This window comes from Podarcis raffonei, chromosome 8, assembly GCF_027172205.1.
Source record: "Podarcis raffonei isolate rPodRaf1 chromosome 8, rPodRaf1.pri, whole genome shotgun sequence".
Lineage (NCBI taxonomy): Eukaryota > Metazoa > Chordata > Lepidosauria > Squamata > Lacertidae > Podarcis > Podarcis raffonei.
In genome coordinates, this window is record NC_070609.1 from 66,471,078 (window position 1) to 66,498,154 (window position 27,077).

The window sequence follows — 27,077 nt, forward strand, 5'->3', positions numbered from 1 at the left end:
TTTTAAGGGAGATGACCTAATTTGCACCTCCCAGATAAATACACAGAACAGAATTATCTCTTGGATTTTGCTGTACCGCAAATTCCACAGTACAGTTTTAAGCTAAGAAAGGCACACTGTGGGAGAAAATGCACTCAGAAATATATACATTAACTGGTTCAAGAGCTGGACAAGCCTTGACATCAGTCATATAGCAGATATTAGTCATGACAGCTCAATACAACCCCCATGTCTAGGAACAGTCTACCCCTGAATATCATCAGCCAGGTGGCAACCAAAAAAAGAGAAACTGACTTCTGGCCTCCTCTGAGTTCTAGTTGGCCACTGGTTAGATGGACCTTTGGCCTGATCCAGTAGGATTCCTCCTATATTCTGAGAAACCTGTACCACTGCCTTACTACCAAGTCAGGCCATTGGTCCATTTAGATAATTATTGTCTGCACTGACAGGCAGTACAGTGGTACCTCGGGTTAAGAACTTAATTCGTTCCGGACGTCCGTTCTTAACCTGAAGCACCACTTTAGCTAATGGGGCCTCCCGCTACTGCCGCGCCACCGCCGTGCGATTTCTGTTCTCATCCTGAAGCAAAGCTCTTAACCTGAGGCACTATTTCTGGGTTAGCGGAATCTGTAACCTGAAGCATCCGTAACCTGAAGTGTCTGTAACCCAAGGTACCATTATAGCTCTCCATGGTTTCAGGTAGGATCTCCTGGAGATTTTGGGAACTGAACCTGGAGCCTTCTGCATGTAAACCAGATGTTCTACCACTGAGATGTGACCCTTCTTAAATTCCCAAGCAGTGAAACACCGGCAGCATTCACCCACAGCTTTTAAGCAGACGACAGATTTGCAGCAAAAAGAAAAAGACACTACAAATGGCCCACTTATCTAAAGAGGTCAGCAGAAGATAACTGACCTGCTATAACCAGAGGCAAAGCTATATCTACCAAGCTATTCATCCAAGGCTGAGCGTTGCTCAGCCAGCTTAGACTCTTTTAGCGCACCAAGCATCAGACAGTCCCCTTCTCCCCAATTTCTCAGTCTGCCCGCCTCTAACTAATCAATCCCAGGGGGGTGGGGAGGAAAATGACAAATGCAAACCATGCCCCGTGTTTGTAACTAATCGAAAGTGAAAAGAAGGAGGGCTCTAATCTGGCCTGTTTTTACAATAGGTGTATTGCCCCTTCTTCGAAAGCAAACAGCCAGTGGAATGGTATGCAGTGGAAACTGCATGCATGTCTATTCACAAAGAAGCCCCAAACATTGAGTACAGGAAAGCGTTTATGTCAAGAGGAGTCTGGTCCCAGTTTCAAAGAGCGACATGCTCTTCTCTACTCAGTCTACTAAGTTGTATGGCTGAATGTGAATATAGGATTCAGAGCGTCATAAGAGTTGGGAGGAGACTGGCAAACAAATGGATTACACCAAGGGGTGTTTTTTTCCAGCCGGAACTCAGTTCTGGCACCTTTCAGGTGGGCGCCATTGCCATTATGCGAGAACAAGGGAGGCGTTCTTGGTGAGTTCTGGCACCTCTTTTTTATTATTAGAAAAATAGCACCTGTCACAGCCATACACCGTACACTTAAAGTACTTTTATACCACTTTCACAGCCACAGGGAATCCTGGGAACTGTAGTTTGTCAGAGTGTTGGCCTTCCGGAGATATACTATATTTTTCGCTCTATAGGACACCCCGGATGATAAGACGCACCTAGTTTGGGGGGGAGGAAACAAGAAGAAAAAAATTCTGAACCTCAGAAGCCAGAACAGCAAGAGGGATCTGGCTTCTGGGATAGCCTCTTGCTGTTCTGGCTTTGGGGGACAGCCCTGCGGAGGCTTTGCGCAGCCATCCCCAAGCTAGAACAGCGAGACGGAGCGCTGCGCAGCGCTCCATCTCCCTGTTCTGGCTTTGGGCTTAGCCGCGCAGCCTGCATTCGCTTCATAAGACGCACACACATTTCCCCTTAATTTTTAGAAGGGAAAAAGTGCGTCCTATAGAGCGAAAGGTAATTCTCTGACCCTTACCAAACAACAGTTCACAGGATGCTTCATGACTGTTGGAGTGATGTAAGAGTACTTCAAATGTATGATGTGTCTATGGAGAGTGTTGATGGGAGTGAAAAAGGAGGTTGGTCTACTCAGGGAGGGCATCTAAACAAAATTCTCTCCAAAATTTGGAGCTACTACAACCTGCTGATCAGAAGGTCGGCGGTTCGAATCCCTGGGACGGAGTAAGCTCCCGTTGCTCGGTCCCCGCTCCTGCCAACCTAGCAGTTCGAAAGGATGTCAAAAGTGCAAGTAGATAAATAGGTACTGCTCCAGCAGGAAGGTAAACAGCATTTCTGTGCGGTGCTCTGGTTCACCAGAAGCAGCTTAGTCATGCTGGCCACACGACCCGGAAGCTGTACGCCAGCTCCCTCGGCCAATAAAGCGAGATGAGCGCCGCAACCCCAGAGTCGGTCATGACTGGACCTAATGGTCAGTGGTCCCTTTACCTTTTACTATTCCTGGGTAGGGGCTAAGATGCAATCCTTCACACAACAGGGGTGGTGAACCAGTGCCTGCCTCATGTTGCTGGACTCTAAACTCCCACCATTCACCAGCTTGCATGGCGAATTGTCAGGGATGATGGGAGTTGGAGTCCAATAAAATCTGAAGGGCTGGTGTTTAGCCATATACACACTGAATGTGGGAGCAAGTCTCATTGAACTCAATAATGAATCAATACATAAGAAATAAACAAATGACTTTGAAACGTCTTTTTTGGTTAAAAGTGACAAAAAAAATATTATTAAGAATAATAATATAGATAAGAGAAAATTGAAATGGGAGCATTTGGATGAAGTGCTAGGTTTGTTTGTTTTTAACGCCTCCAAACAGCTTCATTGCCTAGGGCAGGGCTTCCCAAACTTGGGCCCCCAGCTGTTTTTGGACTACAATTCCCATCATCCCTGACCACTGGTCCTGCTAGCTAGGGATGATGGGAGTTGTAGTCCAAAAAAACAGCTGGAGACTCAAGTTTGGGAAACCCTAGTCTGGGCAGTCAGCCAAATTCCATGGGGTCTTGGCTAATGCTATTCCTACTCAGAGTAGACCTGCTGAAGTTAATGGACACAACTAACTTAGGTTTGTTAACTTCAGTAAGTGGGTGGGTTGGTTAAGGACCAGTGTTCCCAATCTCTTCCAGTTAATGGGTGTGTTTGTAGGGTTCCTTCCATACAAGGACAAAGTCCACTACCCAAAAGTTAAATTGTAACTTCAGGCTGGAGATTGGGGAGGTGGGAGGGGGAATACTTCCCAAATATCTACTCTTTGATATAACAATATGCAGACCACACAGGGAAGAGATAAAAAACAACAACTTCCATAATTTAGAAAGGGTAGTTTGCTTTAGGGGTTGTTTTTAATTGGTGTATAATTGGAGTTTTTGATTTCTATGCAGAATGAGAGCCAGGAAAAGTTTCCAAAGAACTTTGAAACGTTTATCCATTTCCCAGTCTTTGGATCCATGGCTCAGTATTTACAGAATTATAACCATCTAGTCCTCATGATTTCACATTGCAAGTGATCTTACAGATGAATGTGCAAAAGCACTGAGCCTACATCACCACCCAGGTCTCTGCAAGCTCAAAAATTGGGGCCCTCTTAGTTGCAATTCCTGCATTGCTGGGGGTTGGACTAGATGACCCTTGGGATTCCTTCCAACTGTGCAAATCTGATTCTACTGTGGGAGAGGAGAACAGAGCCAAAGCCTTTGCACCACTTGAGACCAGCAGGGTTTAGGCTGCCCGTTTCACTTTCTGCAATGCTGTATTTACTTCTTATCTATAAAGGTCCCTCTGTGTGCATCTTTATAGGAGGACAAGTCCTTGCCCCAAGCAAGCTTACAATTTAAAACTCAACAGGTGAGGAAAGAACAAAAATAGGGAAATCGAGGCAGGGGAAAAGAGGGAAGAAGTCTGCCATTGTTTCAGCTACATGGGCTCAGATTGGGTGGCACATTTGAATGTGTAGACAATACTAAGATCGATGGACCAATGGCCTCACTTAGTATATGTCTAGGTAACATTGTGATTTTCCTAAGTGGTTCAAAATAGCTGCACTTTGCTCTCAGTGTTAGGGCGGCGGAGATCAGGCGCTCGCAAGTTTTGCCAGGACGGCTAAGGCGAAAGTGCTGGGTAACCTGGAGCAAGTCATTGGTTCTCAGTCTTTGTTCCTCCACCTGTAAAATGGGACTATTCACAAAGCTCTTGAGAGGACAAACAAACTCATGGCTGCAAAACACTTCTTGTATAGAACAATTGCTAAGGTTCTGTGCAATGCAAAAGCTGGTCAAGGTTCCAGTTGTTGCCCCTCAGATCTCAGCAAGGAATTTCTCTCTCTCCTTCCTAAGTATTGTATCAGTGATTTCAGGACATAGATCAGGTATAGGGAAGCTGTAGCTCTCCATATGACTCCATTAATTGCAGCCAGAAGGGATAATGGCCAGGGATGATGGGATAGATTCCAGCAACACCTGGAGGAACATAGGTACCTCATACCTGCCTTAGAGGAAAGAGAAAGTCACATGCAACTTTTAACTCTCCTGCCTTGAGTGACATCTGGGGGGAAGAAAGCATGTTGCCCATCGGCCACATGGCTTGTTATGATGGTTAATGGTACCCATCCATTCATATAAGCACCCCATCACTACTCTCATTGAACTCTCATGTGGGCACACAGCAAAGGCCACAAATCTCTCACACTTCTGCAGATAGAGAAGCACGGGAATCTGCCTACAACTGAGCCATTGGTCCATCTAGCCCAGTACTGTCAACACTGGCTGGCAGCTGCGGTGTTGGGTTTGAGGCTGGGGACATTCCCAGCCCTTCCTGGAGATTGAACCTGGATGCAAATAATAATAATAATAATAATAATAATAATAATAATAATAATAATAATAATATTTATTTATTTATTTATTTATTTATTTATTTATTTATTTATACCCCGCCCATCTGGCTGGGCTTCCACTCTGGGTGGCTTCCAACAAAATATTAAAATACAGTAATGCATCAAACATTAAAAGCTTCCCTAAACAGGGCTGCTTTCAGATGTCTTCTAAAAGTCAGATATTTATTTCCTTTACATCTGGTAGGAGGGTGTTCCACATGGCGGGTGCCACTACCAAGAAGGCCTTCTGCCTGGTTCCCTGTAACTTGGCTTCTCGCAGTGAGGGAACTACCAGAAGGCCCTTGGTGCTGGACCTCAGTGTCTGGGCTGAATGATGGGGGTGAAGATGCTCTTTCAGATATACTGGACTGAGATTCTTTGTCACTGAGCTACGTACATGGGAGATTTGCCTCCTCAACTCTGGAGAGATATTGGGCTAGAGACTCCACCTGTCATCCTTCAGGATCACACGGGGGTGGGGGTGGATCAGCGGTAACCAACATGGTGCCCTCAAGATGTTGTTGGGCATCATGCTGCTTCTGGGGTAGTTTACCCACCTTGCACTCAGCTCTCACCTGGGGCTCCTAGAAGCTGTCAGCAGGTGACAGCAGCCACACCCTGGGAACAGCTTTGACCAGCCAGCTAAACCAGGTGAGGGTAGCCGATGGGTCTCAAACTCTTGGTGAGTTAGGGACTTCCCCTGCATGCAAAGGCAGGCTCTGGTGGACTGAGCGGATGAGACCAATAGTGGGCCCAACAGCCAAGAAGGCAGTTTCTGCATGTGCTGTAAAGGGAAGTGAGAGGTAGATGGGGCTCATCAACCTGGGAAGGTAGCTCATCTAGGAGAAAGAAAGCTCTGATCCTAAATCTCTGCTGCATTGCAAAATATCTTTGGGAGAAGAAAAAGGCTAAGGAGTAAACGCTACACAAATCCGGAGTGGAGTCCCTAAGGCAGTTGGGTGGCACCTTGTACACCTCCTTCTGGCAATTCCTGTAGCCAAGCTGGTGCCAAATGTATTGCTCTGCTTTCCTTTGGACCACATCCGTGAGGCCGAGACAGGGGTCTTGTCATCTGGGCAGCCCAGGACCTCCATACATACTGCCCAGGTCACTTCAGTGTTGCTAAAACAGCAGTTTGACTTCACCCCCAGAAGTATACTCCATTGTCTCTCAAGACAGGCGGATGCCTGCAGCAGCAACAACAACTCCCATCATGCCCGAGCACTAGCTATGCTGGCAGGGGCTGATGGGAGTTGGAGTCCAACACCTGCAGGGCATCACATATATGGCTGCCTATATTAATGCCAGGAAATACTGTGTAGGTTCCAGGGAGGCTGCAGCCGATTTGGCACAAGGGACCCCACCCTCTGACATCACCTACACATCCCCCCTGGCCTGTTCTTTTTGCTGCTTTCCTGCAATTTCCTCGTCGGCATGAGCACGAGAAGAACACGCAAGCCACGGCACACACACCGCTACACACCCTCAGGTGCAGCACACCTTTCCTGACAGCTGTTCTCCAACCCCGTGTGCCGAAGGCCCCCGACCCAAGACAGCTGGCAATGAGGCAACCCGGAAGGGCGATCCTAATTAAAACCCAAGGTGCCAATGGGCTCCTAGCAACCACAGATCATGTTAAGAATTATCTCATGCACCGAGGGCCCACCTCCCACTCCCAGCCTGTCAAACTCCCAGCCTTCGAAAAAGGCACTATCCAACAAGTCCTTCACTGTTTGGGGCTCGGGTGCCCTGTTAGTAGCGTCGCAACCACACCTCCCTGAAGGCTATCATTTCAGAGGCTCAGCGCTGGCTCCCATTCCCCTTCTCTGAAACACGGAAGGGAAAAAATGAACCATGCCCTAGAGAGAGAGAGCCGTTCTGGGTGGCTGCTCCTAGTTCTCGCGCCTCGGCAAGTTTAAAAGCGATTGACAAGGTGCTTTTTAAAAAAGAAGACGACGGAGACTTGCCTGCACAACAACAGCCTGCCCATGTGGCCTCTGGTGTTTCCCTGAGGCTGTTGTAACAAATGCACAAACTTACACAAGCTCACTCGCAGGACAAGGAAAGCCAGCCCAGAATGTGGCAAAAGGGATCTCCGTTCAAACACCCTCAGCAAAAGCCCCACAAAAGACGAGGCCCGAGACGAGGTAGCTATTTTCAGACAGGTAACCGTGGAAGCAACATCTCTCCCCACATACCAGGTTTGTTCTCCTCGCTTTCCGACTTCATGGTGCGGAGTCTGGAGAGGGGAAGGGGAGACTCGGCCCTGGAGATCTGAAAGATTTCTTTCTTTCTTTCTTTCTTTCTTTCTTTCTTTCTTTCTTTCTTTCCCCTCCTGACTCCTCCCCACCAAAGCAGGAAGTGCCCTTTGCGCTACCTGAGCACCTTGGAACCTGACCCTGTTACAGGTTGCAGAGTTTGCCAGCATGAGCTAAGAGGAAGGAGGCGTGCCCAGGGAGAGAACTTCACCTGCCTGGCTCAGCCTTCCGATCAGAGGTTTTAAGCTGCACCAAACAAGATTTCAGGACTCAGCTCTTTCTTTTGAAGCTGCTCAGCCAGGCCGCCCCTTTCCTTCTCACGGGGGAAGGTGCCAAACGGCCCCACTATTAGAATCACGGAGAAGAAAAGGGAAGAAAGAGACTGGGAAGGAAAAGCTTTGGTACAAGAATTTGCCGTCCTCCCATAATGCACTGCCCCGTCACGCTGGGGATGGGAGGGGAGAGAGAGGCTTGTAGCTCCGAGGCAGAGCACATGTTTTGCACATCAAATCGTAGAATTGTAGCGTTGGAAGGGGCCCCCAAGGGTCATCCAGCCCAACTCCCTGTGATGCAAGAATCACAGCTAAGTTATCCCTGACAGATGGTCACCCAACCTCTGTTTAATCATAGAATTACAAGGGATCCCCAAGACTCAATGCCCAACTGCCTGCAATGCAGGAATCACAGCTAAGCACTCATGTGCGGTCCCAGATTTTGGGGACCGCAACCAGGAACAGGCATTTCTCGGCTCAGGAGAGCTGCTGCTGCTGCCAGTCAGGGAGGACGGCACTTGGGCATGAGAGACCTGCTCATATAAAGAGACATTGCTGAACTCCAACTCTCCTTGTCCCAGTTAGAATGACCAATGGTCAGGGAGTGATGGGAATTGCAGTCCTACAACATCTGAACAGCCATTAAGTTAGCAGCCTTTGGTCCACAGTGACTGGCAGCAGGTCTCCGAGGTTTTTAGACATGTCTAGTTCCCAACTCTACCCAGAGATGATAAGGACTGAACCTGGGACGTTTTCTGCATGCAAGACACTATGGTCCGTCTTGTAAAGATGGTAGTCCTCATGGTTTCAAATAAAATTTGAAACCTGGAATCTTTCGCATGCAAAGCATGGATGTGCCAGAACTTAGTCCCATTCCTTCTTCCCCTATCTCTGAGCAAATTTCTCCCAATAAACACATTTTTGCAAGGCAATCTTCCCTCTTCATATAAAGCATTTTTGTATGTCTTCATTACATTGACCTATTAGCTTCGGTGGGTCTCCTCTGAGCACGACTAGCAATGACTGCAACACTAGGCCTACTCAGAGTAGTCCCAATGAAATTAACAGGCAGGGCTAACTTAGTTTCATTAATTTTAATGGGTCTGCTCTGAGCAGGAATTAGTTGAATGCAAGCCTTTATTCCCAGCATTTTCTCCTGTGGGCTCTCCCCCTCGCTCCTTTTTTATCCTCACAACAACCCTGTCAGGTAGGTTAGGCTGAGAGCGACAAACTGGCCAAGTGGGGATTTTAACCCTGGTCTCCCAGGTCCTAGTCTAACACTCTATTTTTTTTTTTATTAAATATTTATTAGCATTTTCAAGAATCAAACAAGAACAAAAAGTAAACAAAACACAAAAAAAATACAAAAATACATAACAAAATTAAACAACAAAAAAAGAAAAAATAGAAAAAAAACACATAAAGTTACTAATACTTATTGTTCTTAACCTTATTTCTCAGACCTCCTCACCCCTCCCCTTCTTGTATTCCAATTTAAATTATCAGTTCAGCAAGTCCTTAACTTATTTCTTTACCTTAATTTATACATTTACTCTAACATACCATTATTTTACTTTGCTTCTTTTTTTCATTTCCTCCATTTATTTTTTGCGATCTTATTTTCAATTAATTTAAAAAAGAAGAAACCAATTTTACCTTATTAAAAACACACATCAATACTTATACCTCATTAATTGTTCTTAAACCTTTTTCCTAAGGTCGACCAAAATTTCCCTTCCACGATTTACCCAATTTCCTTACCACTAATTAAAATGAAAAGAAAAACAAATTATCCTTATGTGCCCTTTGGATTCCCAACCTCCACCCGCCCTTTTTCCCGGTTCCAGTCCTCGACCAATGTCCATCAGTCTTTATGTTATTTATTTAGCCTGGAGACCTCACATCTGAGGCCCTTTTATCTCTCTCAGTTCCTTTCTGCCGGTCTCTTTGATGGTCCTTAATGTTAAACCCCAAGTCTCGAAGGGGCTCCGGCCCAGCAGAATCCTTGTTGCTTCCAGCCAGTCTTCCATACTTGAACGCAAAGCCTATGGGGGGCTCCAACTCTTGTTTCAAATTTCTTACAGATCCAGATGTCCCCAAGGCTCCAGCTTTCACCTTCCGCAGATTTATAATCTCCCATTCAGACCAGGCTTTCCACATCCAATTTTTATTGTCCTTTTTTATCATCATGTCAGGCCTCATATTGTAACTCTCCTTTAACTCCTGCACATCTCCTGCTTCTCCTTCATTTTCTTCAAAAACAGCACCTTGCTCCATCATTTCTGCACTTTCAGTTTCATTTACTTGTTCAGTTAAGTAGGCTTCCTGTTTCAAGTCCTTATCAGGCTCAAAACTGTTGTTTACTGTCCAGTGTAGTAGTGATATCTTTGTAGACATAACATTGTATTCATCTTTCAAGTTTCCCAAGAGAGCGAGTGTTCTATCCAGTTCTGCTTGAAATTTACGTACTCCAGTCATTTTTGTAATGTAGTATCCCTATTACCCCTCTAGGGGGATTTTAGTTCCTTAATGTTCCTTTCAGCTCAAAACCAAAAGTCCAGTTATTTTGTATCAGCCCTCGTTATTTTCAAATAAACCAACAAAAACAGCAGAAACAATGTTCTCTTTTTCCAGCTGGCAACTAGCTGACTCGTAGCTCTCTTGACAGCTGTCAAAATCTTCCATACAACAGACTTTCTCTTAGGACGTTCCCGGGTCTCGGGGGGGGGGTGAAATTTCAGTCCCCAAATTCTTTTTATCCTCCAGTAAATCCTTATAGTGTCAAAACCGTGAAATCAAGATCTTTTCACTAAAAAACAGGTTCTCTCGACCTTAGTTGCCCAGTCCTTTGCTTTAAATTGTTTACAAAGAGGGGGGGGGTGACTTCCTTTTTAGCCCCTTCCCGCTCGTTCCAAATCCAGAATTAAGTTTTTTAACGTTCCAATCTCCGTATTACTCACGGGTTTATATTTTAGAGTCCAGTCGGTCTTGGAAGAAGTTGGCGCTCTCTGTCTATGGCTTGCGGCTTCACTCCGTAGGCGAGGGAGTACTCTCAGCACCACGCCTCACCCTGCCTCCGTTCCGAAGCCTTTAAAAAGGCTCCGGCGCGGATTGGGGGGGCGCAAATGGTGCCCGCCGAGTCTCTGTGTTCACAGGCATCCGCGCCTGTGATTTTAAGGGTCCCCGCTTCGCCGCAGCGGCCAGACCCAGACGCTACGGAGCCGATTCCCTCCGGAGCTCGGAGGGAATCCGCCATTAAACAATGGCGCCAACCCGGAAGTCCACTCTAACCACTATACCACACTGCCTGCACATAGTATTCCAAGTGCAGTTATACCATAGAATTATACAAAACCATCAGGTTGGGGGTTGGGCTAGATGACCCTCTGGGTCCCTTCCAGCTCTATAATTCCCACTGGTTGGCACTGGCAAGCCAAACACTGCCCAGTGGTTGCCAGCAGATGGCAAAAGAGGATTTAAAAATAATAATAATTAGATCTTCTTTCTCAAAGTTTCCATGAAGTCACAGCGCTACATGGTTTTGGAATGGGACCCAACAGGTTTCTCCTTAATCCCCTGAACTGCTTCCAGTGGAGCAGCTCGGGGGTAGGCAACTTGATTCAGCATTTGGGGACAAGGCTACAAATGAAGAAACACCAGTCCTTTTTGCTAAAGGCAGCTTCACCCTGTTGGGAGATGCCAAGGGACATTGGTTCCCTGGAAGAAATGTGCAAGCTACATCAAACAGTGCTTTTGAGAAGTAATTGAGCTGGGGGCTGTCTTAAAGCACTTCTCAAAAGTGCTGTCTGAAGTGCCACCACCACATTGTGAGAGACTGCAGTCAAACATAATTAAGTACAACTGCTATCGCTAGATAGACTCAGTTAGGTGATGCCCCCTCACCATGGAAGGAAGTCAAGGTCCCTCCTTTGTCCATATTCTTTCCCACAATGTAACCATTGAAGAAGGACATCTGAGGAGATCATGTTTAGTCCAGATGGGCACATGACTTCTAACAGAGCCATCTTAGGGTTTCTGCACAATTAATTTAGAAACACAAACTTGTTCTGCAGCATGTAGCCAGTGAGGACAGACATTTCTAAGCTAGCTCTGAGCTTAGAGCACATGGCTGAAGCTATCTTGCTGTATTTTCTACCCAAGAGTATATTGCCTGTATTATCCTTGCTGCTGCAGGGAACAATGCATGACTAAGACCTTGAATCTGTAAGTAAATAATTTTAAACTTACTTAAAGCATTTTAAACTTACTGGAAAACTCTCGACAGCTGCTTCTTTACAAATACAGTCTACATGATTTTGAATATCTTCACTGTGCCCCTGACCATTTGTACAGACAAACTGGAGTAGCCCCAGATTCTCCTGAACTGCACTTGTAAGTCACACTGAATTACTGAAGAAAAAAATGAGAAACGACAGCATCCTAATTCTCACCTTAACGCTGGCAACTGGTTGTATGGGGAGGAAAAGGGGATGTTGGAAAAGTTTGTTGATTGTAATTTTGTTTCTCATAGAGGGACTTGCAACTCGTGTGGGGGTTATGTTCCTGGAATGGAATATAAGCAAAAACATGTCCCGTCAGAGCACCCCCTTGGAATCATCCCTGTGCAAGCAATCTTACCTTCTGGAGTCATGTGCTGAGCAGACCTTGCCCCTAAGCAAGGCACAGTGCTTTTAAGCTCTCAGACTTGCTTACCAGGCTCTGGGAGGCTCTTATGAAATCTTGCGGGGAGGGAGAACTTAAAAACTCCTTCCACATTGGAACCCCCCCCCCCCAAAAGCTCTCCGCTTTCCATGCATTCAGTCTGCGTGATTGCGTCTGGCCTTTGACTGCATAAAATTGAAATTGTGCAGGTTCAACGCATATAAGTTGTGTTGACTGTATTTTAAAACAAACTCCTTTCTTTTAAAAGGAAGAATGAGAAACTGCGAGAAAGCGAAACTGACAGATCTGTCTATTCTGATACGAGAGTCCCACCACCCTCCACAGAAATCGCAACAGGCTTGGGCTGCCAGAGCGACTCACGGCAGCAGATTCTGCTTTCGCTGGATTGATTGTGTTGGAGACATTTAAAAAGAGCATGAACTTGATGTCTCAAAGGGGCAGGCTTAATGAGCAGAACACTTTCCCCTCTAAGTCTCCCCTCCTTTAATAAATCCTGTTAGGAGGGACTGCGAGGAAGCAACAGCCTGTTATGTAAGCTATCACGAATCGCTTTCCTTAATGCAGTAATGCTCGGGATTACAAGCCAAGACTCAAGCGGGCTTGTATCTTCGATTTGCCTGGTAACCTTTAGCAGGCCTGCCTCTTGTTTTTAATATTTTTTTCTGGCGGGCCTATTTGGATTGCAAAACTGTAGGGCAATCGGTCATCGCATGTGTGCCTGAGTGTGTGCAAGGAGGATGGCTGCGCCCGGCTATGATCTCCTTCCACTACCTCCAGATTCCTGTTGTTGCTGGGAATTGCAAGTGGTGAAAGTGCTGCTGTTGCACCCAGGTTCTGCTCATGGGCTTCCCATTGGGGAATCTAAATGATCATGGTGAGAACAGGATTCTAGACAGGATGGGCCTCCTTTGGCTTGATCCAGCAAGTCTATTTGTATTTTATTAAACTTGTTAGTTGCTTTTCCTTGCCCCAGGCAACTCAAAACAACTTAAAGGTAAAGGTAAAGAGACCCCTGACCATTAGGTCCAGTCGTGGCCGACTCTGGTTTTGCAGCGCTCATGTGGCCAGCATGACTAAGCCGCTTCTGGCGAACCAGAGCAGTGCACGGAAACGCCGTTTACCTTCCCGCTGGAACAGTACCTATTTATCTACTTGCACTTTGATGTGCTTTCGAACTGCTAGGTTGGCAGGAGCAGGGACAAGCAACAGGAGCTCACCCTGTCGCAGGGATTCGAACTGCTGACCTTCTGATCGACAAGCCCTAGGCTCTGTGGTTTAACCCACAGCGCCACCCATGTCCCCAAAGCAACTTACCACCAAGCAAATAAACAACACACATGGATACATTTAAACCAAGGGGGAAATGCATTAAAATCACCCCACCCACTTCTAAAAGGCCATAGATAGTTAGAGGCCAAACGGTGGTGCCATCTTTGAAGCTAGAAACATCTTTTTAAGCTAGAAACTTGGGATTTTGCCTGACAGGCAATACCTTTTTCACTCTCATGCTGCCCTCGTGGAACCGGCAATAACTATCCAAGGAAGCAATGCTAATTTGGTTTAGAGTCAAACCAGTGACCTCCAATCAACAGCCAAACCACTGCGTTGCTAGTCCCCTTAAGCCAAACAGCTTCCTGGTGCTTTGAAATTATTTGGGATTAGCTCCAAATTCATGGAGCTGGTGAAAGAGCAACTACTGTAATTAATATATGGACACTTGAAGCAAATCCATTTCCTGGGCATCTCGGGCCCCTTAAGGCACAGATACCCAATTTGCTACAAGAAAAGTTTTGGGGAGACTTTCTTCTTTTTAAGGTAGCTTCCTGAAACTGGGTGAGGTGGCCTTACACTCCTCCAACAGAAGGTGGTGCCTGTTCCTTTAAGAGCTGTGAGACAAGGGTAACCTGGGAACCTTAAGGTTAAGAGGTAGTACTCATAGAAACCAAGTGCAAGTATTTTGACTAGCAGTGGGGTATTGGATCAGGCCAGCAGGGTGAATCTATTAATCTCTCCCTCTGCCACCCCAAGTTTGACCAGTAGGTGTGGCAACCCCACCTCTCAGTGATCTGGCACCACAATGATGTCAGGTGTCACAGAGTGAGCCTGTCGGAAAATTATACAATTCAAAGTTGGTGTTAACTTTCTAGTAGCAAAAACACGTTCTTCACAGACTTGGCTGCGTGTCAGGCATAATAAGCACAGCAGCTCATTCCCTCTGGGTCTTATTCCATGAAACCAGTTGCTGAGACTAAAGGTTCCCACCTCCTCACAGCTGCGCATGGGCAGGGCCTTGCAGAGCCAGGCAAAGGCCCGGGCCAGGTAGAAAATGTGCCCCCCCTTTTTACCCTGGGGATAACTGAAGTCTTATAAATAAGTAAGTATATAAATAATTTTCACAAAAGTTATGCTGACAAATAATTTTATTTCAAGGCTTGAACCGTATCTGCATATAAAGACAAAATGGAAAATATAGATAAATATGTTGAGCGAGGCCCCCTTTGGAATTGGAAGCCCAGGCCAAGTGGCCCATATGCCCCCCCTGTCTGGGCCTGCGCATGGGGGCACCACCTGGGGGCACTGCGGCAATCCACCCAGGGGGCGGTGCAGTGAGGTGCCCACGGAGTCTGCCTTGTGGATGCAAGCCCCATGCTGCCATTTTGGGCACCGTGGGGCCCCGAGCCACCGTGTCACTCCCAGGAGAGATGTATGGTTTGGGTGCACTGCGGTAAGTGCTGCCCCCCATGGTGTGCCATTTTGTCACCCCCCCAAGGATGACACCCGGGGCAGACCACACACCCCGAACCCCCTTTCCTATGCCCCTGGCTTCTCCACATTGGGGTGAGAATGTCCCCTGTTTGAAACCCTGGAGAGCCTGTGGCGTTCGTACGGAGCCCCCGGTCGTCTCACGGACTATTGACCCGTACACCACTAATCCGCTGCCAGCAACCAGGTCCTCCCCGGTAAATCACTCTCAGTCAGGTTCTTAAGTTAACAAAGAAGAGTGTAGTTTATTGCAGACACAAATAAACTTTAACTGCATTCAAAACGTTGTTACTCTTGACCTTCTTAGTCTTATTTTTATCCTGTCTCTAACTCTTCTACCTCCCCTCACACAAGAACCAACTGAACTAACTGTCTCTCTATTTCCAACTGTCTGCCAACTGCTTTTCCAACCAACCAGCTAAAACCAAACAACCCAAACCTCGGGCTTAGCCCTTTTATAAACAGGTAGGCTCCACCTCTGCCTTTTCTCCTGGTCTACCTATTAACTCTTTCTCTCCCCCTGTACAGACATTTTAAAAAGAACGGGCAAACACCACAGTGCCAGTGAGTGCAGGCATCACTAAGTGAGCTGGACCAATGGTCTGCCTTGGGATAATGTGGCTTCCTATATTCTGAGCTGACTGTCAGAGCTTCAAAGTGCTGCACAACACTCGAGTTCAGCCATGGCAACTAGCTGATGGTCAGGGTTCACCCAGAGTCGTGCACAGGGCTTTGCAACCATGGCAACTGGTTGATTCTTGGTGCCTGCAAAGTGCTGCTGAGGGAGCTTTGCAGGGGCAGAATTCGCCCGACCTCTAAATGCTATGTCCCAGTTGATCAGAGAGTGAGGCAACTCCTAGTGACCAAGTGTTGGTGTGAAAGGCTGTTTGTCTTCAGGTGGCTTCAGTGACAGAGTGACTTCCAATGGGGAAGAAAGCTAACAACCGGGGCTGCCATTTGCTTCCTGCGCACACATCCCAAGCTGGCCAAAGTGAGAGACATTGATTTGATCAAGCAGCAGACTTCCCCCCCACGTGCACAATGCACTTCTCGTCACTTAAAAGTTGGAAGCGTTGCAAGAACAAGGACTCTCGCTTGCTTGCAACACGTAAATGCGAGTACATGGCACCAAAGTGAATTAAAGGGTCGTCCTCGTGGGAAAAGGGGGAGAGGAGCCGCTGTCTTAATGGTGCCTAGGAGAGGCAGCGGAAAGGAAACGTTTAGCAGAAGTGGGCTGGCGGCCAGCGTTGCTACCAAAAGCCGTGGTTGCGAAACAAAGTGGCAGGATTCTAGAGCATGGGGAGGGCGACAGCAGACAGGAAATGCCTCTGAATACCAGTCGCTGGGAATGACAAACGTGGAGAGTGTTGCTGCTGCAACTCAGGTTCTGCTTGCAGGAGGCCCATATTAATATCTGGCCAGGACAAGGTGAAGACTTTTTTGGGATAGTGTGTATAATGAGTTTAAAAAGATATTTAGGCACACCTTTTATAAAAAAACCGGAGGCATTTTTGCTAGGAATGGTTGGAGAGGACATTAAAAAGGAAGATCAGAAATTCTTCCTGTATGCCACAACAGCAGGAAGACTACTCCTTGCGCAGAGATGGAAACAACAGGATATTCCAACAACTGAAGAATGGCAACAGAAAGCATTGGAGTATGCGGAAATAGCAAGGCTAACTGGAAGAATCCGACAGCAGGATGATGAGAACCAAAAAGTATGGTCCAAATTTATGGTATCCTTAGAGAAAACTGTACATAAATAAAAACACTCACAGGATTGAAATAAAACTCATAACGTTTATTGGAAACATTTGGCTAGACCACAAGATGTAATGATGTAATATAATATGTCTAAAGTATAATACAAAAATTTATTAAGGAATTATAGACATTTATAGAATGTATATCTAGTAATCACGCTTAAGTAAGAGCAATGTAGAGAAACCAGAAGAGGGGAGGAGGGAAGTTAATTCAGATAAGATATAGACTGAAAGGAGAATAATATTGTTAAGCTATATTGTGTTTAAGATATTTGGGAAAAAATAATAAAAATTATCGGGGGGAAAATAATATCTGGCCAGGACACTGAACAAGATGAGCCACTGGCGTGATCCAGCAGGGATTTTCTGATGTTTTCTCCAGAGGTTTTGGACTCTGGAGAGCACCAACAAGGGACTCTTTAAGCAGCTTCCTTTCTAGGAAACTAGATGCTGCAGTTAAATAAACAACCACCCTAGAAGCCCTTCTCAATCTCATCTGTGCAAGGAGACTCCCTGAAGTTTGCCAGGGAGGGAAACAGGCTCCATACAAGCTCATGGGTGCTTCCCTTTATCCCACAGTCCAAGATTGAGAAATGGAGAAGCCCAGGCAAAAACGTGGCCTTGGTTTCTGTCTCAGCAACTACTTGAATCTAGGATTTTTATAAAGGCCAAATGGGTGGAGCCACTGCAGAATCTGGCTATTTGTAGGTAGAGCTAAGGCAATTCTTGATGGCTTAGGGATGAAGACTGGAGGTGCATCTGGGAGTCATGGTGGTGGTGATGGTGGAAGAAACCAGGGGCACAAGATGGTTCTTCAGGCATTAGAGAGAACAACAGAACTCCTTCACACAGAGTACAGTTAAACTATGGAACCCGAGGCAATGATGGCCATAAACATGGATGGCTTTGAAAGAGGATCAGAGGAGAAGGCTACCAATGGCTACTGGCCACAATGGCTATGTTCTGCCTCCATGGTTGGAGGCAAAAATGCTTCCAAATACCAGTTGCTAGAAACTATGGAAGCGATGGTTGAGAGTGTGCCATTGCCCTCAGGTCCTTCTTGTAGGTTTCCCAGATGCATCTATTTGGCCACTGTGAGAACAGGAAGATGAACCACATGGGCCATTAACCTAATCCATCAGTCTCTTCCCGGTCCAGGTTCTTAACTCAGTTTTACAGGCCAAACCATTAAAATACTGGTGTGGCTGGTGAAAATATTAACATCAGAGGTAAAGGTAAAGGGACCCCTGACCATTAGGTCCAGTTGTGGCTGACTCTGGGGTTGCGGCGCTCATCTCGCTTTATTGGCCGAGGGAGCCAGCGTACAGCTTCCGGGTCACGTGGCCAGCATGACTAAGCCGCGTCTGGCGAACCAGAGCAGCACATGGAAATGCTGTTTACCTTCCCGCCGGAGCGGTACCTATTTATCTACTTGCACCTTGACATGCTTTCGAACTGCTAGGTTGGCAGGAGCAGGGACCGAGCAACAGGAGCTCACCCTGTCGCGGGGATTTGAACTGCTGACCTTCTGATCGGCAAGCCCTAGGCTCTGTGGTTTAACCGACAGCGCCATCCGCGTCCCTCAATTAACATCAAACCAAAGCAAAATCTCGAAAAACAGCCTGTCCTCACCACCAGCTAAGAGAGTCAAGGAGATAAAATGGAGGCAAAACAGTTGAGGAGATAGAGAAAATGACTACCCAAATCAAGCATGAAACCCACTCCGTGGGTTCAACAATGAATCGTGCCGCACAGTCATTATGTCTACAGTTTATTGTCTTCGGTTCTGGCTCCCTCCCACCCTCCCCACCCTCTGCTCATCGTGTGGGAGCGAACGTGGGTGCTTAAACAGCTCAGAGGATGTATGTTAAATGATTGTTGCATCCTTGATCCCAGTTTTGGGGACCACTTGGGCACAGAGTATACTCTTTGCCCGTCTCACCTCCACTGTTGCCACTGCTGCAGATTCCAAAAGAAGGCAAAATGGCGTCCTCCAGATTCTGTTGAACTACAACAGGGGAGATGAATCTTTTTTTTAGCCTGAGCGCCACATTCCCTTCTGGACAACAAGTTACGTCACTGAGGGATCTGGCCTGGGCAAAGGAGGTATGGCTGGAGGGGAGGTGCAGCCTAGGGAGTGTCTTAAAGGCCACATTTGGTCTGGGAGACCCCCGAGACCATGCAGACTGCCTCCCTGACTCTTCCCTGCAATCCTGCCCTTTCGTTTCTCTTTCTCACGAGTTGCAGAAGCCTCTTGCTGCCTTGCATCACTTCTTTTTTTTTGATAAATTTTATTAGTTTTCATCGAATTATACATTTCATCTCGAATATAACAAATCATAGCTGTTTTGGACTTCCTTCAGCGTCTCTGACAATCATCCATATTTATAGCTTTAATACACATTCCCTTTTCACGTATTGCCAATGTTCCTCCTTATTCCTAATATTTCTAATAAACAATACTTATTTGTTTTTTTACAGTGCCTCTTGAAATCCTGCTAGTGTTGTATTAATACCACATGTATTTTTCAGATAGTCCACAAATTTTTTCCAGTCCTCAATAAACTTTTGATCTTTACTATATCTGATTTTCCCAGTTAATTTATCCAGTTCTGCATAATCTGTCAATTTTAGTCTCCATTCTTCTACTGTCGGTATCTCTTCTTGTTTCCACTTCTGGGCCAACACAATTCTGGCTGCCGTTACTGCGTATTGGAAAATCTTGCAGTCCTTCCTTCTTATGTCCTTTCCTACTATCCCTAAAAGAAAAGCTTCAGGTTTCTTCACAAAAGTATATCTTAACATTTTTTTCAACTCATTATATATCAATTCCCAGAAGCTTCTCACTTTCTTACATTCCCACCATTGATGAAAGAACGTCCCTTCTTTTTCTTTGCATTTCCAACATTTGTTATCAACCTTATACATCTTTGCTAATTTTACAGAAATAAGGAGAGGTTTCTTGGAATTCTACAAACAGTTATATAAAAATAAAGAAAGGAACAATAAGAAGAAAATAGAAAGATATCTAAAAGAGAAAATGGTGCGTAAGATCCCGACAGACCAAAAAGACCAGCTGAATGCCCCAATAGGAAAAGAAGAAGTAAAGGAAATGATAAAGGAGTTGAAGAGAGGGAAAGCTCCGGGTCCGGATGGGTTTACATCGAGTTACTATAAAGAAATGAAAGATGTGTTGGTGACCCCGTTGACTGAAGTTTTGAACAACATTTTAAAAGAAAGAGACATTCCAGAAACGTGGAAAGAAGCGTTTATTACATTAATTCCGAAACAAGACTCGGACCTAACTGAAGTTAAAAACTATAGGCCTATCTCATTATTAAATACAGACTATAAGATCTTTGCAGGAATTCTCGCGAAGAGATTGAAAAAGATATTGATAAAACTCATACACAAAGATCAAGCAGGCTTCCTACCAGGCAGACAAATGAGAGATAATGTAAGAAACATAATTAATGTCATAGAATATCTGTCTGATAGGAGCGATAAACAAGCAATTTTAATGTTTGTAGATGCAGAAAAGGCCTTTGATAACGTGATTTGGGAATTTATGTTGAAAAACTTAGAATATATGGAAGTGGGACAAGAGTTCTATAATGGTATAAAGGCAATCTATACGGAGCAGAGAGCAAAATTGATTGTGAACAATGTTATCACAGAAGATATTCAAATATCCAAAGGAACAAGACAAGGTTGCCCACTATCACCACTGTTATTTATAACGGTTCTGGAAGTCTTTTTAAATGCAATTAGACAAAACAAGCAAATAAAAGGGGTAACAGTAGGTCAAAATGAGTATAAAGTTAAAGCCTTTGCCGATGATTTGGTACTGACTATGGAAGAACCATTAGAAAGTGTGAAGGAGGTATTAGACGAAATGGAACAATTTGGAAGGGTGGCAGGATTCAGATTGAATAAGAGAAAGACCAAAATTATTGCAAAAAATATGGAACAAAGTATAATTGATTTGTTGCAGCAACGAACTGAGATAGAGGCGGTGAAAAAGGTTAAATATTTGGGAATTTGGTTATCACCTAAGAATATTGATTTGTATCAAAATAATTATATCCCGGTTTGGAAAGGAATTAAGAAAGATTTGGAGGTGTGGGCCAGAATGAAATTATCATTCTGGGGAAGAATATCTACGATAAAGATGACGGTGCTACCGAAAATGTTGTTTTTATTTCAGACTATACCCATATTAAAGGGTACAGGAACCTTCAGAGAATGGCAAAGAGTGATTTCAAGGTATATCTGGCAGGGGAAGAAGCCGAGAATAAAATTTAAGTTATTGACAGATGCAAAAGAAAGAGGAGGCTTCGCCCTGCCAGATATGAGACTGTACTATGAAGCAGCATGTATATGCTGGATAAAGGAATGGATAAAGTTAGAAAACAATGAGTTACTAGATCTTGAGGGTTTCGACAACAGATTTGGGTGGCATGCGTATCTATGGTATGATAAAAAAAGGGCTCACAAAGGATTTGGAAACCATATTTTCAGAGGCCCACTAATAGAGGTCTGGGAAAGATATAAAAATATATTAGAACCAAAAATACCACATTGGTTATCTCCGCTAGAGGTACTGACTGTTAAGAAGATTAATATGAGAGAAAAATGGGGTACATATGGCGAACTGGTAACCAGTGAAGGAGGAAAATGGAAATTGAAGCCATATGAACAAGTTAAAGAGTATATGAATGACTGGCTGCACTATTTCCAAGTAAATGAAATATTTAAAAAAGATTTGAAGGATAAAGGATATGTTGAAAAAGAATCAATTTTCCAAAAAGACATAATAAATAATGAGTATAAAATTCTGTCAAAAATGTATAAGATATTGTTGGAATGGTACACTAAGGATGAAGAGGTTAAATCGGTAATGATACAGTGGGCAAGGGATGTGGGGCACAACATTCAATTCGAAGAATGGGAAAAATTGTGGAAAGAGAACATAAGATTTACGGCTTGTACGTTACTGAAAGAGAATGTGATGAAAATGTTTTATAGATGGTATATGACGCCTTGCATCACTTCAACTCCTTCAGATGTTCTCCCGAGGGTCTTGATTTAGGTCCATCCCTTCTCCCTTTAACTTTTGCCAATCCTCCTACCCACTACCACCTTGGGAAAGTCAGGCTTTTCGACTCTGTTTTACAAAACGTGGACACTGGTGCGGACAGGGAAGTTAAATGGCTCATTAAAGGACATGGAGGGTTGTTTTTTTTTTTACAAGCCAGAAATGCTTCTGCCTCTTGGCCCCTGCCTGCCCCTTTACAAGCCGAGATCAGCTGCTGAAGAACCAGAGAGAAAAGGCAAGGGGAACTTGCTTCCTCTAAGAGGCCGAAAGGAGCTGCCCTCGCATAAATCTAATGGCAGTCTGGACTGGCAGACTGCTTTCCCTGTGGGAATGAGATGCCTCTCTTCTCTGTAACCAAGCAAACATAGAATCATAGAGTTAGAAGGGATCCCAAGGTTCATCTAGTCCAACCCCCTGCAATGAAAAAAATCACAGAATCCCTAACAGATGGCCATCCAACCTCTGTTGGACAACCTCCAATGGTTTCACTACATTGTGATATATCGCTAGCTAAACATTGTGATATAGTGATATATCACATTGTCTGAAGTAAGGATGGAGCTATGAAGAGGCATTGGCTGGCTTCACGGTTTTGCCTGCATTGTGATTTTTGCATAGTGCACACATGCGTGTGTGTGTGTGTGTGTGCGCGCGCACCCCCCCCAATAATTTAGGATATATTGCCAGGTCAAAAATTATGAAACCAATATCACAATATGGACTTCGAACTAGCTTTGGGTGATATATCACCCAGACCCAACACAGATCATGATTCACAATATATTGCCAGGCCAAAATTTATGAAACTGTTATCACAATATCGTTAATTCCCCACCCTCGTTACAGCTGTAGCAAATGAGGAAGGACAAATGTTGATGTTTTCTCTCTCTCGATATATCGATATATTGCCCAGCCCTAGAGAAGGGCCACGGTTCAAAGCATCATCCGCTTGGCATGTAGAAGGTCCCCGGTTCAAGGCCCCGTGCCTTGAAATTAGGGCTTTGAAACTGTGGAGAGCTGCTGCCATTTAGTGTGGGTGGACAAAGCTCATTTAGATGGACCACTGGTCTGACTAGGTATACAGCAGTTCTACGATTACATTCCTATGATTTTATCCTGCTTTTCTATTGCAAAAGGCACCCAGATCAAATCAACAAATAAAATGCCTAGGGGGAAGTAAGGAAGGAGCAATTTTACGCGGGGACTCACTGTAGCTAAGCGCTAGATCACTTGCTTTGCATGCAGAAGGTCCCAGGTTCAATCTGGGGCACCTCCTGGTAGGGCTGGGAAAACCACTGGAGAGCTGCTGCCAGCCAGTGTTGACAATATTGAACTGGGTGGACCACTCGCAGCTGGCTCAGCGTAAGGCAGCTTCCTATGTTTATTAGGAGCACCCACAACTCAGTCTTATAGAGCACCTGCTGGGACTGCAGAAGGTCCTAGAGTTAATCCCCAGCATCTCCCAGTCGGGCTGGGAATGTGCTCTGCCTATAACCCCAGAGAGCTGTCGCCGGTCAGTGTAGGCAAAGATGGAAGAAGGGTCTGACTCAGTGCAAGTAGGGTGAATGTCGTCCGGGTCACATTGCCCTGTGCGTATCAATGTGGGAAGAAGTAAACTCTGATGGCATGGCACACCGCCCCTTTCATTGCAATATGGACTTGTAAGGGAGTGGAGAAGACCATCTGTTTTTGTGAAGGACCTTGGAAAGGACCTGGAAGGGTAATAAGAGCTTTTAGGAGGGATGCTTTTTTTGCCAGATGCATTTGCTGAGTGCCTGAAACAATGAGCGCCTCTTGGTGCTCCTGTAATCCACGATGATCATAATTCAAGGAGACCAAATTATTGCTTTCCCGACACCCGGGAGCTGCCCCACAAACCACACTTCCATCTCCCAGCAAGCACCAGATAGCTGATAACTTGTAATTATTTTGAAAAGGACACTGGGCGGTACATTCATCAGGATGCTATTAGGTGACAGACGTGTCATGAGGTTCGTTAATTCCCCACCCTCGTTACAGCTGTAGCAAACGAGGAAGGACAAATGTTGATGTGTTTTTCTCTCTCTCTCTCTCTCACTCACACACTCTGAATCACAGCCCTAGAAAACAGAGCAACCTGGAGTCATTTCCTGCTCAGAACCCATCAAAGGGATTTTTTAGGGAGGTGTAATCAGACAGAAAATAACACCAACAAGCAGAAGAGTAATAGGGTGGAAACGCATGGGAAAAGTTGAGCACTTAGAAAGTAGATTTCTGATCTTTCTCTGTCTTTTTATTTTTTTTTATTAAAAACCAATATTATTACTGTTACAGTGGTACTTCGGGTTAAGAACTTAATTCGTTCTGGAGGTCCGTTCTTAACCTGAAACTGTTCTTAACCTGAGGTACCACTTTAGCTAATGGGGCCTCCCATGGCGGCGGCGGCGCAATTTCTGTTCTCATCCTGAAGCAAAGTTCTTAACCCGAGGTACTATTTCTGGGTTAGCGGAGTCTGTAACCTGAAGTGTCTGTAACCCGAGGTATCGCTGTATATTCTGACAATTTGTAGCCAAAACCATTGTTCAGAATTAAATTAAGTCAAGTGACCTGTGAAATGGGGAAGGGGGCTACATAAAAATCCTATATAGTAGTGTGAATAAATTAAAATGAAAAATATCATTTCCATTGCCATGCCAGAATGTAAAAACAAAGCCTACCTCTCATTAAATTTGTTTTCTTGATTATGTAACTTGGGTCAACCCAACTCAGTACCCCCTAACTGACTCCAGAGTTGCTTACAAACGCCAGTCCCTTCCCACAGGCTTATAGTCTGAAAAAGGCACCATGCAAACTAGGGTGCTAGTTCTTAGTTACTGTAATCTTGCAATTACCAGCTGAACTGGAGGCTAGGTGCAATGCAAGACAAACCCTTCGATACCGTGCATGTTTTAAGCACAGCTTCCTCGAGCGAGAAACAAGATTCCCTCTGTATCTGGGTGCTTCTTTTCGTGCTGGACTCTTAAGCAATTGCGGTTGTTTTTGCTACAGTTGAATAAACCCATTACACATCCATTAACCCCAGGAGAAGCTCCCTTCCTAGGCTTCGCCAAAGTTTTAATAGTGATTAGACAAGAAGTGCCTGCTTTTTACCAACAGGTGGTCTTCCAGGCAGGGAATTTTTTTGCTGCCTGATGGTTCCAGACTACACCAGGGCACCCAGGCAAAAAACACTCATTTTGCAACTGTGATCAGGGTGGAAAAGAGCAGTGTAGGTGCAGTGGTTAGAGCAGCAGAGAGTAGGGACCTGGGAGCCCCAGGTCCCAATCCCCACTGTGGCGTTTGCCCTCCTATGTGTGTGACATCATACGGGGTTCATAGGGAAAGGGTTAACTAATTGTAAAATGACTAACCAATGGGAACTCAGGGGGCAGAGTAAAGGTGTATAAGATTTAAGCACAGAGGTTTTTAGAGAGTTAGAGTTGCTGAGAAGACAGTCTGGAGTTAGGAGAGACAGAGAAGATAAGTCTGTGGGCTGGGCTAGCCTGGTGTGAGAGAGGGAGAGAATTTGTTAAGAGGAGTCAGTCAAACAGTTGAGATAATCAGTCAGAAGGTATAGGCCGGTAAGGAAACTAAAGTTAAGATACTGACAGGAATATTATCTGAGAAACCCAAAACTTGTTAATGTTTGTAAAATAAACTTGTTTTTCTTGGTTCACTTTTAACAACTGACTGGAAACAGTGTTTTACCAGAGAGTAACTGGTTGGTGGCAGCGGGGAAGCGAGCACAGTGGTGGCACAGGGATCAATAGACCATTAAACGTCCGGGGACCCTGTGTGATCGCCACACCCACTCTTTCATGGAGCCCACAAAGTAACCCTCGGCCACTCACACCTTGCCAGATGTAACAGTCCCCCCTCTCCTCCCCGCATGGGATGTTCTGAAGGCTCTCCCAACCCCATGAGCCAATTTCAGGGAGCATGGGGGATCACAAGGGTAGGGAAAAGCCCCATTGTGAATATGGAACTCATTGTTCAGGGCTTCCACTGATGATGTGTGTGTCGGGGGGGGGGGGTGTTGAATTTTTAAGTAAATTTCTATTTCTTAAGGTGCAAAGGAGTGGTGCTATGGTTTAAACCACAGAGCCTAAGACTTGCCGATCAGAAGGTCGGCAGTTCGAATCCCCGTGACGAGGTGAGCTCCCATTGCTTGGTCCCTGCTCCTGCCAACCTAGCAGTTCAAAAGCATCTCAAAGTACAAGTAGATAAATAGGTACCACTCTGGCGGGAAGGTAAACGGCGTTTCCGTGCACTGCTCTGGTTCACCAGAAGCGGCTTAGTCATGCTGGCCACATGACCCGGAAGCTGTATGCCAGCTCCCTCAGCCAATAAAGCGAGATGAGCACCGCAACCCCAAAGTCGGCCACGACTGGACCTAATGGTCAGGGGTCCCTTTACCTAAGGTGGAAAGGCGTGTTGAAAATTTGTACAGTATTCCCCTCCTCCCTCCCTTTTTACATTCAATAGGGTTCCTCTTTTAATTCTGTGTGTGGGGGGGTGAGAGTAAGTGCATGAAGAGAAACAATCTTGAAACAAATAAGATTTCAAAGGAACACTGGCCACAAAGCTAGAACCCCCCCCCACCCCCCCACTGCAAGAGCTAAAACATTTCATTGGTCCATTGTATGGTGAGGTATTGTTTGTTTCACCATGACCTTTCTGCTGGATGATTGTTCTCAAATGATTTACAAATTCCACGCATGCCTTTCAGGGCAACGAGATATGTCATCCTGCAGCACAAATTTGCGACCTGTCACATCTTGAATGCTGCCCTCTGTCAGGCGTGATCAGACTGCTGGTCCATCAGTCCCCGTCGCCCCCACCGCTTATAGCAATGTGGGCAAAAGGAGAGCAGGTTGATGCTGATCCTCTATCTAACCAGCTGCAAAAGACGATGCTTTCTCTCCTGCATGTGGAAATCTCTTTTCCTCTCCTGCCTGAATTGACCCCTCAGCTTGTGTTCTGCATACGGAATCCCAATCAATCCTTTCAGCCAGCCAGCATCTGCCTTGGCTACTTTTCAACCTGAGGACTCCCCTTTGAGTCAGCAACTTCCCCCTCCTCTTGCTCCAGCTCCACGCAACAGGTATCAGAAGTAGGGTCACCCAACAAAGTCAGGAGGAGACAGCTCTATCCAGGACATCCCTATAAGCAGGGGAAGAAATCCAGCAACATCAGTTTAAATTTTCTAATTCCCCCCATTTGTCATGACCCCAGAGTCCAGCAGTGACCAGGACACTGATTCATAGAATCACATGGTTGGAAGGGACTCT

General features: G+C 45.4%; 1 protein-coding gene across 2 annotated transcripts in view; it reads right to left on the reverse strand.

Moving 5' to 3' along the window:
- The window catches only part of KAZN (kazrin, periplakin interacting protein), a 218,898-nt gene that overhangs the window by 71,379 nt on the left and 120,442 nt on the right, over nt 1-27,077 (reverse strand). Inside the window, exon 1 of one of the 2 annotated variants that reach the window (XM_053400525.1) lies at nt 7,130-7,288. The exons of the other annotated variant lie outside the window; for it this stretch is intronic. Within the exon in view, the coding sequence (XP_053256500.1) occupies nt 7,130-7,160 (31 nt within the window). The 5' untranslated portion in view covers nt 7,161-7,288. Of the gene's footprint in view, nt 1-7,129; nt 7,289-27,077 lie in introns of those variants that run through there. 2 annotated transcript variants of the gene reach the window in all.